The 17,991-nt window shown below is 40.1% G+C and overlaps 1 protein-coding gene across 1 annotated transcript in view; it reads right to left on the bottom strand.

The window, feature by feature from the left end:
- The window catches only part of LOC110171780 (uncharacterized), a 75,863-nt gene extending 58,172 nt beyond the window's left edge, over positions 1 to 17,691 (bottom strand). Inside the window, 1 exon segment of the mRNA XM_055163868.1 lies at positions 8,836 to 17,691. Coding sequence (XP_055019843.1) covers positions 8,836 to 17,413 — 8,578 coding nt within the window. The 5' untranslated portion in view covers positions 17,414 to 17,691.
- Between the last annotated feature and the right edge of the window lie 300 nt (positions 17,692 to 17,991).

Below are 17,991 nucleotides of genomic sequence, written 5' to 3'. Positions count from 1 at the left end.
CTCCCCTTACAGGACACTGCCCTCTGACCTGAAACCTAGAGGAACGCGTGCTCAAACACTGACAGTCTGATCAATCACAGGAAGAAATTTTAAGAGGGGTCACCTGGGTATAAATAAACACCTCGCACAACATCGGAAGTGTCTCCAGGGCCATTTTTTTCAAATCGTAAATAAACAAATGACCCAAAAGTGCTACCACAGAACATGGAAAAACCAACATCCAAACACACATTGTATATGAATGTATTCTGCGTTTATAAATGAGTGAAGTCTGATGGTTTGAAGTGTGCTGTATTGTGGGTAATTGTTCTATATACAGTCCCTACCCTGGAGCATGTGCCAGCATAGGATTTAATGAAGAAAGAGTGAAACGAGTTAGGGGATTTCCACAGGCCAATCCAAAAAACTTTATTCAAAAGTCTACTACAAAATGATTGTTCAATTCAAGCAAATAAAAAAATCAAGGTTACTGATGTCACAATCACAATCTTCTTCCTGCAGATTAAATTGTAGGAAGAGGAGACGTGTTTTGTGATTCACCTAAGCCAGGTGTCTACTGCACAACTTTTTCTCGTTTTATAAGATTGTTGGATCTCACACAACATGGAATTTAAATTGTATATCTGAGCGTATATCAGGCTCCAGTTCTGTGTGGTAACATCGCTACAATTGTACAAATTCGCTTAGGGTGGCCAACTACTACTAAATGAAGTTAATGAAATTTGCAAGTCTAAACCACACTACTATAGGCCTAGATGAGACAGAAAGAGTTCCCTTATCATTCTACACAACATGTATTATTTTTTTTATGCAACTTTTTTTTTAATTGATGTGAGCAGTTATATAAAATAGCATAGCGCCACTTTATAATTATTATTTTGTTTTGTTGTGATTCATTTACATTATACATGGCTATTAGGACGCCAATGAAACTTGTAATCTGTCAATCTTACTTTCTAAAAATCATTAGCTTATCAGGGCTAATGGGGCCTCCTGTCTGACCAGTTACTCATGAGGCCTACTACAGGGAACATTCCTCACTTGCTAATTATCTCCAGTAATTAAAGTCTCCTTAAGTGTGGGAAAATCCTATCATTCAGAACAGTGTGAACGTGTCATACCTATGCAACCTCAGTTCCATCTGTTACATTATATAGTGCTAGGCCCCCCTGGTTGACACACCACTTATGGCAGCACGAGGAAGCAAAAACAAACAAAGTGCAAAGGTTAAAGTTCACAGGGAGAATGCCAACTGATGTACCTTGTGAGGGGTGTTTACAGTGCCATACAAGAAACCCCCCTTTCCTTGAGACCTTTCAGCTGACAGTATCTGATTCCAAATTACTGTAATAAAGTGGAATTTAGGAAAATCTGCAGAGGGAATTGCAATGCCTGTGATATTTTAAGTCAGCAATTCAACACAATTTGTATTCATTGTTTTTATCCTATCTTATCTTTATCTATCTTACTTCTCCTACTCCACCATCCCCATCTATTTATGACTGCGATGAACCATTGCAGGCTGTGTTATTACATGTCTCAGTGAGAGTCAGAGGAGAAGTGCGCAGTCCCCATGTACAACTGGAGCCAGCAAAGAGGGACAGCTAAGACCAGAAAGCCCCCTGACAGGCCCGGGTCATAGGAGATCATCAGATGCATTTATAACTCTGCATCAGGGAATAAAAGGGAGAGAGACAGAGGTCAAATAAAAAGAGGGAGAGTGGAAAAAGGCCCTATGGCATTTTCACTTAAAAAAATTGTTATAGAGCAGATTACCTGGTAGAGCCAGAGTACATATTGTGCCAAAATGGACTTCAACTGGTTTACTTTCTTTTACCATTTCTCTATACTAAAAAAAAAAAGCCACCCTTATTTGTAATACAAATCTCAGATAGGGCAGTGCAATTAATAAAATGTACAATCATCATTCCAATTATTTCTCTATTCAATTACAAGCATGATATACTTAGATACCTTCTGTTTAGAATTATACGAGTGCTCTCGTATAACCTGAGACAGACACAGACATGAAGAGACACTTTCCTAATTAGGGCTATACTTTCTCTACAGGTTAATTTTTAAAATATAGGTTATTGTGATTTACAATTGTGATTTCAATTGCAAGCCAAATAATAATTTACCATATTCAAGTAGCCCAAATAGCAACCAAATGTATCTACGTTGAAAACAATCATAAATGCTATATAAATTCTAGATTCAATGATGATTTATCATTTCAGTCACTCTCAATGGGGTAACTTACATTTTTAATATTATATTTAAATAACAATAAAGAAATTTGCAACAATGCAGCGACTAGAAAATCATTTAGGTTAAAGCGCAAACTGTCAACAGTAACTTTCTCGCATTCACAGCTATTTTCATCAGAGAGGAACAGGTTTGGGTGGAGCCTGGGTAAACATAGTTGGCCTGCTACATAATTGATCAGCATCTCAGAAATTTACAACTTTGAATGGGTGAGCGAGACTTGACTGTTTTGCTTCTCGTTTGACATGTGTCATTACAACACCTTGTAATAAGACCTATTTCCTTTTCAACACAACCATCCCCAAAGAATATGATGGCAGTGTAAAGTTATAGTATGGCGAAAGAGCACTCTGACTTTTGAGTGGACACATCCCAGTGGACAATGGCGGCACGCTTTCAAGGTTACACCAGACTTTGACAAATGCAGTGGATAAGCATGCCACATAAATCCTTAGTAAAGCCATTGTATTAAAATAATGTCGCTCTCAGTTGAAGCCCAAAATAACAAGTATTCATTATGACACAAAGCCCAAATTCTATGACACAATGTTTGTCTATTGCAATGTCACAATAACACTTTTCTGCATCTTACCTTCTTTGTTGTGTTTTCTAAATCGCCATAACAAGATGAGCGTGACTACATGGCGTAAAATCACCAATGGGAAACTGAGTCCATCTGAGCTATCATCGTGCATTGTGAAGAATATAGAGCAGGAATAAGGAAAAATAAAACAGAGAGCAGAGAGGGAGAACAGGTGGACCCAGGCTGATGAAAGGGGAGAGAGGGATGGTGTCGGGTGGGTGTGGCATCAACCTTAAAAAAAAAAAAAAGAAATTCCTACTGTTTTGCCCTCCCATGAGTTGTCACTGAAATTTTCTGTCGCTCGGGCCTGATTGTTCAGCTGTTTGGGGCATTTGTGATTGTAGTCAGGCTCTGCTGTATAAAGGGAGTCTGATAAAGTGTGAGAAGATAAACAGCCACTTGTGTAAGCTTTGGATAATAGAAAAGTATTTTAAAGAAGTCGATAGTGATACAGTGGTTATCATTTTGCACAATTCTCCACAATGTGACAATGAAATTCTTGCCAGATGAAAATATGATGTTTGGAGAAAAATAAAGATATAAGCAAAATGTCTACAGTTTCTGTAATAAATGAATTTAATAGTTATTGGTCTATAAATAATTTCAACATATCACACATTTAACACTGAATATGTAAATGGAAATAATGACGAGAAATCTCAACCAAACACACACCTTAATACTTGCTTCATGGTATAATGGCTGAATAAATATAGCATAGAATTCAGTAAATGTCTAAACCTGCAAATAGGCACATTATACAAAAAAAGAGGTATTTTTAGGATAAACTAACACCACTGTCTATAGTCTCTGTGACACTCTAAGAGATTGAGGCCACATCCACAGCTATCCAGAGCAGTGGGTATTGTTCACCTTTCACGTCGCTGCCTGCCCATCCACATACCAGCAAATCTTGGAAAACTGAAAAGTGTCAGCCAACATTACTTCACGTTGGTCACATTACTTCCAATGGTTTAAAAATGGAAAACAATCTGTACCGTGGTAAGAGTTCCTTAAATGTGAACACCTGTGTGACATTTGTGCGGGCCAGGAGCACAAGACTTCACGCTACGCATTTGCCAAGCTACCAGACAACAAAACGGACAACCAGACAGCCAGACAGCGAGCAAGGTTAAGAGTCAAAGATACAAGTTCATACGTTTGAACCTACCAGGTATGATCTTCATCTAAGGGAGAAAGAGGAGGCCCGAGGAGAAGAGAGCTGGACAATTGCGGGACACAGCACGACTGGAAAGAAGCTACTGTTTGTGTGCTGGCTTCCCCTCTTTCTCTTTTGCTGTGGTTAACTTTGACAGACTGTGCCTTCTGTTTAGACTGCTCACCAGTGGCCAAGTGAGGGAGGGGTGGTGGTGTTGGGTGGGGAGGGGGGTGGGGGGCACACATGCAGGGCTGAAAGAGGGGGCCATGGGGTGGGTGGTCAGTGGAATGGTTATAAATATCCACGCAGAGCCAGATGAACGCACTGCCACACTTAGAAAATGATGGCAGCGCTGTGGAGAGACACTTGGCTACATTCGCCCCCTAGAGACGGGATTCATACACAGCAAACGCAAACAGGGTGCCCCACTAGCATGTTGCTTTGATGGCAACGGTGTCAAGTTTAATATCCGGAATCAGTTTGTGCTCAGTGCAGTAAAGAGATACCGAAACAACTTAGGATCGGAGGGGGCAAAGTAGCCACAAATTGTGCTGAAGTAGATTATTTATTATTATTTTTCTTATATATATTTTTTTTATTTAAACGTGCACAGTGTAACTTTTTGGTTGTGGGTCCGTCACCTGCTTGCTTCTACAGGTACAGTATGACATTAAATTCTATCTTATTCAATTACTGGTGGTTTTATAGCCCAAAAATACCTAGAAAAACAGAAAAGTTACAAAACGCAACTTTAAATAGAACTGTAAACGTACCCTAAAAAATCAAATTCATTCAATACCTCTGCCTATCAATACACTTTCATCCAAGCACATTTTATTTTATGCATATTAAAAGGCTGTAACACAATGGCATGCATCTTTTGGCTCTCTGTGGTATGGGCCTAAATCGCTCAGCTGTCTGTCACCCTTATTGCTAATCCTTTTTAGTACCATAGGAATGTCTGTTTATTTTACTGCATCCCTTTGGTGCTACAGTTGTGTCTGTGCATCCACATTAAGGCTGCTATTTGACCATTAATGCAGGAAAGCACTTAAATTGACATTGGCTTAAGTGATGAAAAGCAATATGCAGAGGGAAAATAATTGCATGCACGTTAAGTTAGTTTAGTGATGGACTTTGAGGGATATTACTATAACTGGAGCTTCTGACCCTTCAATGCTCATGGTCCATTGCTTTTGGGAGCATAGCAATGCATAACAATATCTAAAAATAGGAAGTTTTAATATACATAGATTGCGGTGTTGACATGTGGTATCATTTGGCTGTAATGTTGAAAGCCTTTCCACTCGCTGTCCAGGGAGATGAGCTTGGATTTTCCTTCCATGTGAACTTTGGGTCCTATAGATGGATGTGAGGAACTGAGGCCCCTGTACTGAAAACTGTGGGGAGGCTTTGCACAAGATTGCAGAGAATTCCTTCATGGACATTCCCCCTGCGCCTTGAAAATCCTGACCTAAACATTCGTGTTACGACGCATACCCGAAAGGTATTCACAGCTGGTGTCTACTGAGTAAAACATCTCTTATCTATCAAGCAATAGTGGAATGTATTGTTTATTTAAAAGTACCTTTCTGGAGGGAGGGTCCACTACCCGCTTGGTACTACTTTGCCTGGAATGTTCCACAGTAAGATATTCAACGTATTAAATATTAGTATTAGTATTAGATATTAAACGACATGTTTAATATATAATGCCATACTTTATAATATTCCATGCAAATATTCCACGCAATTCCACACAAAATAAATAACATCTCCATAGTGACAAGTAGCAGACCCTTCCCAAGAAAAATAATCACACTCGACTCGACTTGAACAGTTGCAAAGAGAATGCTTTCTGGCCCTTTATGGCAGGATATTAATACTTCAACCAATACATTTTTGAGTACTTTTTCTACATAACTTTCTACATAGAAAAAAACTAAAACACAGAATCAATTTGATCTATGAAAACAAGACACTCCCATAAACCCTTATTTATCTTTTGTCAAGTTCTGAGCTTGTTGCTTTACACAGCCGCTGTAATAAGACCTTTCTTGCACCAAAGGAAATGACTAATATCACAACTATCTGAGACAAGCCCTCAATATATTCCACATGTTATTGATCTGAGAAGTGCAGATGTAGTGTGTGACAGTCAGTCCACAAACATAAGTCCACATTCCCATCATAAGACGTTTGTCATGAAGTATCTTTAATTGCCCTAGCCTCCTATTAAACTTGATCCTAACATTGAGCTTGCCAAAATGTTATTTGATGGAGGACACTCTTGACTACTTTTTACATTGAAAAGATCAGCTGCTAATGGTGCTATCCAGTGTCATTTTGTTGATGAGAAGAGACATGTTTTTCATAGCTCAGGTTAAAAAATAAACTGTTTATCACCCTGACACATGGCTTATCGACTGTAACTTGTGATGAATATTGCTTAAGACTGGGCACAGGATCAATTGGGCTTGAGCAAGAGTGTAGGGAAGCTGAATCATCTCTGTCACAAGTTCTTCACTTAGGAGAAACGTTATGTAAAATAAAATTTAAAAAAAGGAGGAAATAATCATAATATGAATTCATTTGTCACACTTTTTTATACTTATCCACAATAACAAATAAAAAAGTTCTTCCATATCTGAAACTATCTGGGGTGTGTCTTTGTTGGGTAGTTCCAAAAATGCAAGCCGTTACATTGTAACAGTCAAGATAAGCCAAATCCATACTACAATTGATTTCACAAGAAGATTCAGCAATAAAAACAGGGCATGGCTGCACAGGTTATTCACTATATTATGAGACATCAATGCCAGCCAGCAGAGAGGCAGATATTCATCAAAATGTGGCAAGATTATAAAATGCTCTTTCATAAACTGACATTTTAGGGAACAACTGGATGGAAATGTTCAAACTCGTAATTCTTTGTGATTTGAATGGTTTGTGTGAGTCACTGCAACAGATTATAAGTCACTATAATGAGAGGCACACTGGTCTACTGAAGCAGCCCATGTAACAGTCACAAGAATGCAATGGGCATCATTTTGGAGATGAAAACAGTGAACGTCCCTGGTATGTCTGCAAAGTCATTGAGGCTAAGTGCCACTGGTGCCATGTGTGGACAGTGGTTAGATGTTTTTCCCCACAATGACTGCTGTGGCTGTGCTAACCAGGTACTTTGTCCATACAATCATTTCAAAAGATTTTTCCTTTTTCCTACTGTGCAGCAACCTCAAAAAGCCACACCTATTAAGATGAAAGTATATTCACCATTGTAGATAAGGATAGGTCAGACAGGATTATAATGTAACTTAAATAGTTACATAATAGCTCTACCAAAGGCAATTGGCAAGACAAACTAGCATCAGTGGACAGCAGATGTCAGCAGTGGGTCAGCAAATACTGGGCAACACTGACAGACAAACTTTATAAGAGAATATTTTAAATACTTTTATGTCAATGAGAAGTGAATATAAGTGAACACAATACATACCACACACGTTTTAGCATAATCACTTGCATATGTTGAGTGTGATGCATGTGATTTGTGAATGTCAGTGGATTTCTTCATGATCATAACAGATTAAACAGAGGGATTGGGCGGTAAATTAAATCCAGATCCGGTGTCACGTGTGAGTCCAAACAAACATTCTACAACAGTCATGAGCAATGACTCTAACTTCTCTGCCCACCACAGACAACGCCCCGGGATTTTCTTATCATTTCTAAAAGCCATAAAGGATAATGTAACACCACAAAGTTATTATGCAGTATACAAAGCTAAAAATCACATGGCATATCTGCATTTGGCAAATATTTGCAACATCTGCAAATTTATGTCACATGAATGTGAGTCAACAATTATATGCGCGGTTTCACTTAAGCAGGGCAAGCCACGACACATGATGCATTTTTCTTCTTTCTACAATTCTTTCAACTCATTTAACAGGTTATCTCACCACACTGTTATCAGATGAGCTCAAGAGCACCTTTCTGGAAAGACACATGCCATTATACAAAGGAATGCAAAGTCCATGTCTATCTCGTGCTAGGCAGATGAGGGGAGAGGCACCAGTATAGAGAACATTCTGATATAGTAAAGGAGGAAAGAGACTCCCGAACGCACCACGCCCCCTCTGAGTCAGTCTGGCTTTAACTGGGTCTGCAGGGAGCAGGCGAGGCTGGATCTCTGAAAACTGCCCCACCTTGTTGGAAGAGCGACAGGTCTGCACATTCTTGCATTACAAACACTCCACGAGTTGTTGATTTTACAAAAACAACATGCACTTTAAAAAGGGATTGAATAACACTTGAGAATCTGCACAAAATAAACACTGAGTAACTTGGAGCATATTTGATTTACAGCAAATCACTAATGCTAACTCAAGTTGTAATAGAGGAACATATACTTTCATTTTCAAATAAGAGGAAATGCTGTCTTGGTGAGTGTGAGAAAACTGACATTTTCTTGAACACTCACAGACAGTGATAACATCTACACAGACGTAATTAAATCATAGCCACATCTCAGGACTTCTCACTGTCTGAGGAAAAGTAATCCTTCCAGAGACTAGCACCCACATGACAACCTAGTCAGTATGTGCTAACTGTTATGAAATGGCACCATGCACACCATAATCACAACAAATACCAACTGCTGTATGTATTATAATTGTCACAGAGCCAGTGTTGTGTAGAATTCACAATAGACCCATAGTCAAATATTCCCCACACATCCAACACAAAGACGTTGGTCCATCACATGCACATGCAAAGTGTGACAGCCCTAAGCAAGAAAATTGAAAAGACGTGAACAAACCTTCAACGAAGTTAAAAGTCTTGTCCTCCGGCTCCACAAGCGAGTGGTCCCAGTCCCCTTCAGCAGCTCCTGGGAAAAAGGGCCGGGGTGCTGTCTGCAAAAGTGACCTCTCTATGGCGATCTCCTCCAAAACATCCAAGTCTAATTCATCTTCTTCATCCAATTCTTCGCAGGTCACAGGTGGTGGAGGGGACTGCCCGCCTGCTCCAGCCTCTGGACTAACTATCCGCTTCACCTCCACAGTCTCCTCCACTATCACTATTTTCCTCCTCATGTTGGATTCGTCAGTTTCACAAAATATAGAGTAAGTGGGTTCTCCAAGGTGAATCTCTGAGACAGCAGGTGTGGTGGTGGCAGAGGGTGTGTCCTTTACCGACTTCTTCTTCGTCTCTTGAGTTTGCAGCAATGACTTTGAACTGGCGTGCCTTTCCTCTGTGCTGCGCTCTGCTGCCTGTCTGCTCCACTGCTGTTGTGCAACTCTGGGAGGCTCCGGGTGCGGGCGGAGGGGGCTGTCCCGAGCCTGACTTGCAGCTGCCTGTGCTGTTAGCGCTGGTGCCTCTGACGCTAACTCTCCGCTCTCTCCCTTGTCTGTGGAGGATGTTTTTGCCTTTGGAGCTCTCTGCATACGTTTTTCAGCACGGGGCAGAGCAGGCCCCACCTCTCTTTTGTCTGCTGGGGCCTCAGGGAGCACAGCTGCTGCCTGGACAGTTTCCTCACCGTGCATTCTTTCTGCAGTCTTCTTTGGACCAGCACTGCTTTCTGTCACTTCTAAGGCCACGATGGGGTCATCCGTCACAGTAACCTTGGTTGGCTCAGTGCCCCCTGTTGCTGGCAGAGCTTCTGCTTCCGGCAACAGTGCAGGCTCAGTGTTTATGGTCTCTGATAACTGGGCTGCTGCAGGCTTTTTCCCTTTACCTTTCCTCTTAGTCTTGCCCGGCTCTAGAGTAGTTTTAACAGGGCTTATAGGGGATTTAGGCTCAATAGCAGGCACTTGAGTTTGCTCTGTGATCTCAGTCTGTGTTATATTCTGCATTGTCACAGTTTCACTCTCAGACAGGGGCTTTATGATTTCTTTTGGACTGGGAGATTTTTCTGTCTCAGTCTTTTGTGGAAGATTAGCAAGCTCCTCTGTTTTTTGTGCAGATATTTCCTTGACTTGTCTATCACTAGTCTCTTTTGAAATCTCAATTATTTGCCCTTTGTCATGGCTGGGTTTACCCCCAGGTGACCTTTTCTCTGTAGAATCACCATTTGTTTGAAGTTTATTTTTGTCCTGAGAGGGGATGCCTGTAATGTTTTCTTTCCTAATATCTGGTGGGTGTTCTGTAGTTGGAGATTTCTTCTTCTTTCTTTTGGATTTGGAGCTGGGTCCGGTCATGTCTCCTCCAGTCTCAGTAACAGGCTCTTGGGTCATGACTTCTGAACCCTCCAATGATTTTTCAACCTTTTTGACAGGAGCAGTCACATTTAAAGTTTCAGTGGGGTCTGGGGTAGGCTTTACGAATTCTGTTGTTTCTGGCAGTGTGACCGGACATTCTTGGGAGATTTCAGTTTTAGTTGATTTAATATTTGTTATCTCTTCAACATGAACATCTTTTATATGTTCTTCTTTCACATCTACTATGACCTCTACACTAGATTGTTTGTCACCTGGAGACTTCTTTTTCTTACTTGTTGTAGCATGTTTTTTAGCTTCAACTTGAGCTTTTTCAGTTAATTCATCATGTCTACTGCCAGAGGGCTGCTGTTTGTCTGTCATTTTCACTACTGATTCAGTCTTCATTATTTTTGGAGTTTCAGGTTGTGTAACAATTACTGGTAGTTGTAATTCTTTTTCAATATGTTCATCTTGAGTTATTTGCTTAACAGTCACTATTTTCTCTATCACAACATTTTCAAATGTATCTTTAGGACTGTCTGGCTTGTCAGTTTTGCTTACACTAATATTTTGTGCATCTTGTAAAGGCTCCACTGGAGGTGCTGTTGAGCTAGGACAAACTGACTCACTCTTTGTCATCTTTTCTGTCTTTGGCTCTCCAGCAGTTGGAGATGAGAGAGGAACAGCAGTTGAAGTAATAGTTTTCCCCTCAGTGTGGGTCTCTTCTGCTGTGGGTTTGATTTCCAGGCTGCTGTCTCCAAGCAACTCAGTCACAGATTTCTTCTTCCTTTTAGATTTTGTTCCTTTGGCAGGAATGATGACTTCTTCTGTCTGCTTTGTAACTGATGTCTCTATAGTTGATACATCTGTTACTGGCCCTTGAGTGTCTCGTTGTGAACCAGGGCTTTCTTCTATGAATTCAACTTTAGTAATTTTCTGAACGGTCACTGTTTTTAATTCAGTCTTCTTTAGCTCTATTTGTGCTATTTCTGTGTTTGTAAATGTCTTCTCACTGGGGCTGGTGGGTTCTTTTGTAGTTTTAAAGACAGTAATTTCCTCTGTAACACTTGTAGTAACTAAAGGATCCACTTGGGGTGCTGCTGAGCTCTCATTCTGTTTAATGATTTCTTTAATTGGCTTATCATCCCTTTCTGACTTGTCCAGTGTTTCAGATTGACTGACTTCCTTCTTATCAGTGCCAGATGGAGTAGATAAAACAGCAATGGCAGTTTTCCCAACTGTTATCTGTAGGGCAGGTTCATGTTTGGCCTCTGCTTTATGCTCTGGACTGGTATCTTTTGGCATCTCACTCTCAGATTTCTTCTTCTTTCTTTTTGATTTTATTTCTCTGGCAGGAATGATGACCTCTTCTGTCTGCTTTGTAATTGACGTCTCTACAGTAGATACATCTGTAACTGGCTGTTCAGTATCTAGCTGTAAATCAGGACTTTCTTCTATGAGTTCAACTTCAGTGATTTTCTGAACTCTCATTGTTTTTAATTCAGTCTTCTTTATCTCAATTTGTGCTATTTCTGTATTAGTATCCGTATTCTCTCTGGGGCTGGTGGGTTCTTGTCTAGCTTTGCAGACATTAATTTCCTCTGTTACACTTGTAGTGACTAAAGGATGGATTTCTACTGATGTCTTAGAGGCCGTCTCATTCTGTTTAATGATTTCTTTAATTGGCTTATCATCTGTTTCTCTCTTGTCCAGTATTTCAGATTGATTGACTTGCTTCTTATCAGTGTCAGATGGAGTAGATAAAACAGAAATGGGAGTTTTCCCAACTGTTATCTTTGAGGCAGGTTCATGTTTGGCCTCTGCTTTATTTTCTGGACTGGTGTCTTTTGGCATTTCACTCTCCGATTTCTTCTTCTTTCTCCTTGATTTAGAGCTCATTGGTGCCTCCTGGTGAGATTCACTTGCAACTGCAGGGTTGGAATCATGTACTGTCACTTTAAGAGCCTCTGGATACATTTCTTTAGCTGGAGGATGTACTTGATCAGCTTGTGCTTCCTCAGTTATTGGCAAGCTCTTAATTTCATACATTTCTTGTTTGATTTCAACTTGAGATATTTTCCCTGTCATAATTTTCTCTTCCCCTGGCTCCTGGCTGGATTTGCTGACACTAATCGTATCTGCTGTATTTATACTGTCCTTAGGCTCATTGTGGGGTAGAGTTGAGCTGGGACAAATTGAATGAGTATTTTCGATGTCATCTATCATTTCTGTTGACATTTCAGTTATAGTCGGTGTAGTTTCTTTGCCAGTTTTAGTCTCATCTCTTTCAGGACTAGTGTTTTCAGGGGACTCACTCAAAGATTTCTTCTTCTTCTTTTTAGATTTAGTTTCTTTGACTGTTATATTTACTTCTTCTACAGCATCTGTTACTGGTTCTTTAGTGTCTAACTGCCCATCAGAGCTTTTTAATTCAGGCAACAGGCCTTCTTGTATAATTTCAACTTTAGCTATCTTTTGAACAGTCTCAGATTTCAGTTCAGCTACAGAGTTCTCAGGCTGTGTATGTGTAATTTTAGTAATGACTTTCTCTTTGGGGCTGGTTGGCTCTTGGCTGGTTTTGGAGACAGTAACAGTCTCTACCACAGAAGTAGTTTGCTTAGATTCAACTTGAGGCAGGACTTTGAGCAAGATGTCTTTGACTGGTTTCTCATTAGTGTCTATAGTCTTAATTGTTTCAGATTGTTTGATTTGCTCATTGTTAGTGTTCATTGGAACAGATTGAACAGGAATGACAATATTCTCAATATTTTCTGAACTGTCCGCAGGCAGCTCACTCTCAGATTTCGTCTTTTTTCTTTTGGGTTTAGAGCTCACGGGGCCCTCCAGTTGGGATTCATGTGCTGTCACTTTAAGAGCCTCTGGGGTTATTTCTTTGACGACAGGAGGAATTACCTTCTCACCCTGTTGTGCAATAGGAATCTTTGCTGTAGACAGAACAGAAACTTGTTCTTGATTATTTGGCAAGCTCTTCAACTCGGGCATGTTTTTATCAATTACAATGTTAGTGTTTTGGAGTGTCACTGTTTTCTCTTGAGTAACTTCTGTTGTTTTGGTTTCAATAGGCTCTTGGTTGGTTCTGCTAATAATAATGCCAGTTTGCTGAATATCACTCTCTGTATTTTGCTTATTTTCTGGACCAGTGTCTTTTGACGTCCCACTGGCTGCTTTCTTCTTCTTTTTCTTTGATTTGGAGCTTGACTCAAAGACACTGTCATCTACTTCATGTGTTACTTCTATATTATCACTAACTTTTTTATTTACAGAAATCCCATTTTCATCATTTTTTGCTTCTGTGGTCCCATCTTGACCTTGGTCCAGTGTTTCTAGTGGAGAAACTAATTGGTCTTGCACAGCTACATCTTCAGTGATTTTCTGAACTGTTACTATTTCAGTCTTATCCGCTCCCTCCTCTTTGGCACTGCTTGGTCCCTGGCTGGTTGTGCTGACTGTAATTTTGTTGTCAACAGGTGCTGTATCATTAGAATCCCCTGGTTGCACTGTGGAGCTCTCTACTGTAGTCAGCTTTCCATCACTAACACCGTAAATGGTCTTTATTTCCTCTTTGAAAGTTACATGTTTCACTTGATGTTTGACTTTATCTGCTGGCAGTAATGTAGCGACAGCTGGACTTATATTTGCATTGTCTTTCATAACTTCTTGTGATGTTTTTTCTTCTTTATTAGTTGTTTGAACATTTATTGTCTTTTCCATTAAGGGCTCAATTAGTTTTTGAGATGTTGTCACAGGAGTTTTAATTTCTGGTTTTGTAGTTTCTTCTATAATCTCAACATTTACATCTTCAGAATCTGTTGTGTGTTTGGGCTCATTGACACTGATTTGGCTTTCTGTTATTTTTTCTTTTGTTTCAAGTGCAAGTGGAGGCTCATCTTGAGGTTTGGCAGCAGTCACAGAAGCAATTTCTGTAATTGTGTTAGTAACAATATTCATTTGTGCAATTCCCATTTCATCTTTTTCATCCGGTTTTATACTGTCCGTTTTAGACATGGCCCCTTCATCAAGGGTGACAGTAGAAGGCACATCACTTTCAACAATGACTGTTTTTTCCACTGATATCTCATCTTTGACCAGGTCCTGAGTTTTTTTCTTCACAATTTCTAGTTTATGTTCAGTTTTTTGGATATGCTGCTCTTGTTTTTCACCATTTTCTTTCCTGTCATGAACCATGTCAGTATCTATCTTGTCAGTGCCGGTTACATCAGAGCTTGGAGAAATTCTTTCTTGGGGGGAGCCTGATATTTCTACAGAAGTTGTCTGAGTTTTCACCTGATCCATCTCATCAGATGGTGAATAGAGAATTATCTTTCGTTCATTTCTTCTGTCTTTTCTTGGGTGTTTTCTCTTCCCAGGTTTAACTACATCTAAATTTGCTGTTTCTATAGTGACATTTTCCAGTGGTGGCTCTTCAGTTTTTATTTCAGTTATTTCACTTTCTTGTACGACTTTAACTTGAGTTACTATCTTCTCTGTAATTGTTTTCTCAATTATTTCATCCTTTTCTGGCTCCATATCAGCATATTTAAAATCTGTCTTTTCTTCGGAACTGGCAGTCACATTGATGGTTTTGCTAACTGTAATTTTTTCTGTTACAATTACATTTTCATCAGAAATTTCTTGCTGCTCAGTTGAATCTTCTTGTTTTGTATCTACCGTAATTTCTGGACTTGTGTCTTTTGACAACTTCTTCTTTCTTTTTGATTTAGACCTCCCTGCGGCCTCCTGCTGAGAATCACTTTGAGGAGTGGGGTCATGTAGTTTAAGAGCCTCTGGTGTTTGTTCTTCGATGACAGGAGGAATTACCTTTTCAGTTTCAGCCTTTTGGGGAATAGACATCTCCAAAGACTTAATTGAAACTGGTTCCTGCGTTTCTGGCAGTGCAGTAGTTTGCTCTTCATGCACTTTAGTTACTTTCTCAACTGTCACTGTTTTCTCCTGCTTCACTTGTGTCATCCCCTTAGGCTCCACTGGTGGCACTACTGAGCTCTCAGATCCAGACACACTCTTCTTAAGCACCTCTTGAATAATTTTGTCACTAGTTTCTTTTATTTTCAATGTTTCAGCTTGATCTATCTCTCCCTTATCAGACTTATCTTTATTTTCACATTTAGGTGCAGATAATACAGGAATAGCAGCTTGTTTTGTTTCTGCTTTATTGTCTGAATTGGTTGGTAATTCATCAGTTGCTTTCTTCTTCTTCCTTTTAACTTTAGAGCTCACTGCAGACTCCTGGTTAGCTTCACTTGAACTAATTTCATCATGGACTAGAACCACTGATGTTTGATCAATAATAGTTTCTGTTTTAGTTTGATATGAGATTGTTTGGTTTACAGGTGGTGTCTGGGTTTTTTGATTCAAACTTCCTGGTACATCTTTTATCATTTCCCCATCTTCAGTTACTGCAGAGGTATGAGGAACTGTTTCTTTTAATTGATCTTTGGTTGACTTTCCACCAGACTTTACAGAAACACTTTTTATTTGTTCTTTATCAGTGTCACGTCTACCTCCATGTTGTTGATTCAGTGGCTTGATGCCAGTTGAAAATTGCGTCATATCTTTCTCTTCAACGGGCCCCTCTTTACAGATTTTCTTTTGCAGAACACTCATATCATGGGGGAGTTCAGAAGTTGGACTTGTAGATTTCTCATTTTTCTTTTTTTTCTTTGATTTAGAGCTTGTCTCAGCTACAGGTTTGACTGTTATAACACAACATTCCTGTTCAGTGGGTTTAACAATCACCCCCGGGGATTTCTCATCTGCCTGGACTGCATGTTCTACTGATTCCACTTTGGTCAGTTCTGTGATCACTCCATCTCCCTGCACTGGTTTGGACATTTTCACAGGGGCAATAGTCCCTAAATTACTATCTACTGTTGGAACATCACAAGTTGCAGAACCAGCTACTGTATCAGTTTGCTCTGCTTCAGCACCTTTGGCCTTTTGAGGTATTTGAACTCCATAAGTACACATACCAGATTTACTTGCCTCACTGTCAGTCACTTCTTCTAACATTTTGGTGGTCCTTTCAGTCATTTTGGATTCAATTGTTGTTTTATCTGCAGCAGATTTTGTCCAAAGGCTAGTAGTTTCAGTTGCTATGCCAGCCTCTCTAATGGCAGGTTTGGTGATGGCTTTCTGAGCGGGTGCTTTACCCATGACTGTATTTATTGAAGACTGTGCAGGAGCTTTAACTTCTATAGACATATCTTGCTCCATTGCTCTAACTGCATTTCTACTCTCCATTTGGACATGTGTCTCAAAACTTCTAGTACCCTGCTCATTCATTTTCCTCCATGCCTTCTCTTCAGTGGTCTTCATTGGCTTATCTGTATTTGTTTTGGGAGGGGAGGCTTCAACTAGAACCTTTAATGCTACGGCACCTGAAGCTGCAGCTACGGTTAATGGTAGGGAGCTTACTGATGGCACTCCAGACTTGGATACATCCTGTGATGCAATGCTGTTGTTAAACTGGGCAGAACTCACAGCTTTCTCTGTCTGAACAATCATTCTCTCACGTGGCCTGTCTCCGCTTGCACTTGGCTGCTGCTGGAAGACTTTTGCAAACCTGCTTTCCTCAATGTTGAATCCATTTGTGAACAAAGACTGACTATTGTCTACTATTTCTCGTGATGGTTTGGCTTCAGCACCAATTGGGCGTCCTCTGAATCTCGGTGTCTTATCAAAGTAGCCACGGCTTTCTGCTGACTCCATCACTCTTCTGCGATAGACTTGACGTTCAGCTAGGGCATCTTTGCTTTCTGCATCTACACTGCGTCCAGGTTTAGGAACATAAGAAGTTGGACCTTCTACAGTTTGGACCCGTGCAGCTCTTTGGGCAAAAGCGAAAGTTGAGGTTGGCTTTCGAACTCTTTGTAGGGATGCAGGGACAATTTCAGGGGGAAGCTTAAGAAAATCACGCAGGTAAACAATGCCCTCATTTGTTAAATACCAATAGAAATGGCGCCATGCAAATGTTTCCTTGACAAAGCCTCTGGATTTGAGAGAACCCATTGCACGGATTACTTGGAGATTACTTACACCTTGAATCTCCGGATGCTTTACCTGAGGTCGCTTGTCTTTCTTTGCAACCATGACGCCATTACGAAACAAGACCTCATAAATGGCCCTTAGGTCCCTTAAGGGCATTAGCATTCCAGCAACCATGATCGTTAATTCAGTTGTTCAATCTAAGACAAAAATGTGCAGCATCAAAAGGAAGAAACAGAACAGACAACCTCACTTGTGATCCAGTGGAATCCAGTGGCAAAACCGGCTGTCACGTGTCTCCCAATCTAATTAAAGAAAGAATACTCCAGGTTGTGCTGTTGTTCTACTCTTCTTCCTTTGAAACCCATACAAAAAAGTATATCCCTTATTCTAAAAAGTTAAAATGTGTGCTGCCCTACTACACTGAGTAAGACAGAATTAACAGTCTGTGTACTGCCGAATGGCAATGACAGAATGGAAGAGAGGGAGTGTGAGAGTGTGTGAGGAGGAGGGAGAGTGAGACACACTTCTCCACTGGCTCCTCCCCTACCATTGCTTAGCAAAGGACTGGCATGGAAAATAAGACTATACTTTTAAATAGTAACATGAACATGAACAAGAAAGCAATAAAGAAACCTTTGTCCTATAATAAACTCAAACTAAAAAAAAATATGAGAAAACAAAATTTAAAATGTGTTAGAGCACATGTTCAGTCCTCTGTGACTTTGAAGGGAAACGCCCACAAGTGCACACGC

This window comes from Boleophthalmus pectinirostris, unplaced genomic scaffold (assembly GCF_026225935.1).
Source record: "Boleophthalmus pectinirostris isolate CB_2022bp ecotype Guang Dong unplaced genomic scaffold, ASM2622593v1 HiC_scaffold_6, whole genome shotgun sequence".
In the NCBI taxonomy this organism is placed as follows: domain Eukaryota; kingdom Metazoa; phylum Chordata; class Actinopteri; order Gobiiformes; family Gobiidae; genus Boleophthalmus; species Boleophthalmus pectinirostris.
This window is presented reverse-complemented; position numbering and strand designations above follow the sequence as displayed.